Source organism: Dipodomys spectabilis, unplaced genomic scaffold (genome assembly GCF_019054845.1).
Source record: "Dipodomys spectabilis isolate Male_0828 unplaced genomic scaffold, ASM1905484v1 ptg000478l, whole genome shotgun sequence".
Classification (NCBI taxonomy): domain Eukaryota; kingdom Metazoa; phylum Chordata; class Mammalia; order Rodentia; family Heteromyidae; genus Dipodomys; species Dipodomys spectabilis.
The window spans coordinates 570,452-572,333 of record NW_024871155.1 but is presented as its reverse complement, the minus strand read 5'-3'; the positions used below and the strand labels follow the sequence as shown (position 1 = coordinate 572,333).

Below are 1,882 nucleotides of genomic sequence, written 5' to 3'. Positions count from 1 at the left end.
CTCGGGGAAGTCATCCCGCCGATCGCAGGGCGGCCCTTGGGGCTGGAGGGAAGGGTCCCCGAGGGTCCCGGGCCGAGGTCCCCCGTAAGCCGCCGGGAAGCCGGGGAGCGGGGGACCAGGGAATGAACCGGGCAGGGCTCGGAACCTGGGGTACGGAGAGCCGTTTTAATTCAGGTCGTTCCTTTAGGGAGGTCGAGGAGGATTCGGAAGGGACTTGATGTCGATTACCGGGGAGACTTCGCCTCCCAAGTTACCCCAGGGCGCTGCTACCGCGCGCCGCGGACTGAGCCACCCCGGCGCCGGGCAACTAAGGACGCGGACCTGACCCCAGAGGCGGGACGGGGCGTGGCCGGACAAGGGGCGTGGCTTCTTATGGTGTTTGACGGTCGAGGAGGGGCGGGGCTTGGAGAGCGGGGGCGTAGCCTCTTAGGTTCCAGGGAGGCCGAGTTGGGGCGTGGTTTATAGAAATGGGCGTGGCCTCGCGCTCCGGGCGTGGCCTCGGCCAAAGGCGCGGAGCACAAGGCTCGGAGCGCGCGCGGGTTAGAGCTGCGCCCACCGGAGCGAGAGGCGTGGGAAGCCGGCGATCGCGGGGTCCCGCCAGCGTCCACGCTTTTCCTGCATCCTTGGTCCCCTTTCCGGGCGCCCCTCCCAACACCGCCGCGGCCATGCAGCCCCGGTGGGGTTGAGGCGTCCCCATGGTCGAGCCAGCGGTCGCGACGACCAGGGCGCATGGAGAACTTCCGTAAGGTGCGCTCGGAGGAGGCGCCGGCGGGGAGCGGGGCGGAGGGGGGCGGCGCAGCCCCGGGGCCCTTCGCCGATCTGGCGCCGGGCGCCGTGCACATGCGGGTCAAAGAGGGGAGCAAGATCCGCAACCTGCTGGCCTTCGCCACCGCCAGCATGGCGCAGCCGGCCACGCGCGCCATCGTCTTCAGCGGCTGCGGCCGGGCGACCACCAAGACCGTCACGTGCGCCGAGATCCTCAAGCGCCGCCAGGCCGGCTTACACCAGGTCACGCGGCTGCGCTACCGGAGCGTGCGCGAGGTGTGGCAGAGCCTCCCGCCCGGGCCCGCGCCCTCCCCGGCCCCGGCCCCCGCTCCCGGAGAGCCCGCCGCCAGCCTCAGCGTGCTGAAGAACGTGCCCAGCCTCGCCATCCTACTTTCCAAGGACGCGCTGGACCCGCGACAACCCGGCTACCAGCCCCCGAACCCCGATCCCGGTCCTTCTGCGGCGTCCACCGCGCCCACGTCTAAAAGGAGCCTGGGCGACCCCGCGGCTGGAGAAGGCGCCGCGAAGCGGTCTCATCCTGGACCCGGGGAGGGGGGCGCGGGCCGGACTGCCTGAGGTGACAACTCCCTGTCCTGGGCCACTTAGAGCCACTGGATCTTTTCCCCCCAACACCTTCAGTCTTCTGTATCTGGGTTCCCCCCGGGTGCCCACAGCCTGGACACAAACTTCTCAGACTGGTGACATGGACCCCCTCTCCCCCGCAAGGCCACAAGAGAGGGGGCCCAGGAGTGGCAGGAGGAGAACCCGGAGTAGCTTCGAGGGATGCGTTGGCCGAAGAGGCAAAAACTTCACTTTTTTTCTGGGGCTGTAACTAACTGGGACATGCTTCAGGAAGGCAGGGGTGGGCGGTGGGACAGGCCCCTCAGTATGGATGAGTGGGGAGCGGGGACTCTGGTAGCTAGGGAGAGCCCTTGGAATCAGCCCCACAATTGACTGGAGGGCACAAGCTAAGGAACTATAGGGGAGTCTGAGATGTGGGGGAGTCCTAGTCTGTGTCATCATAGTGTCCCTCGCCCCCCTGTAACAACCTGGTGGCTTGGCCCAGAGCGAGAAGCCTGGACAGAATTTCCCAAGCTTTCCCCCCTTGAGCCCTACA

The 1,882-nt window shown here is 67.9% G+C and overlaps 1 protein-coding gene across 1 annotated transcript; it reads left to right on the top strand.

Annotated features, from left to right (window-relative positions):
* The first annotated feature begins 540 nt into the window (after positions 1–540).
* On the top strand, positions 541–1,882 carry Rpp25 (ribonuclease P and MRP subunit p25). Its single transcript, XM_042668870.1, has one exon. The coding sequence runs from the start codon at positions 730–732 to the stop codon at positions 1,339–1,341; it is 612 nt and encodes a 203-aa protein (XP_042524804.1). The 5' UTR covers positions 541–729; the 3' UTR covers positions 1,342–1,882.

Excerpts from the sequence above, each read along its gene's own strand:
- Rpp25 (XM_042668870.1), top strand. The coding sequence starts at position 730 with ATGGAGAACTTCCGTAAGGTGCGCTCGGAGGAGGCGCCGGCGGGGAGC.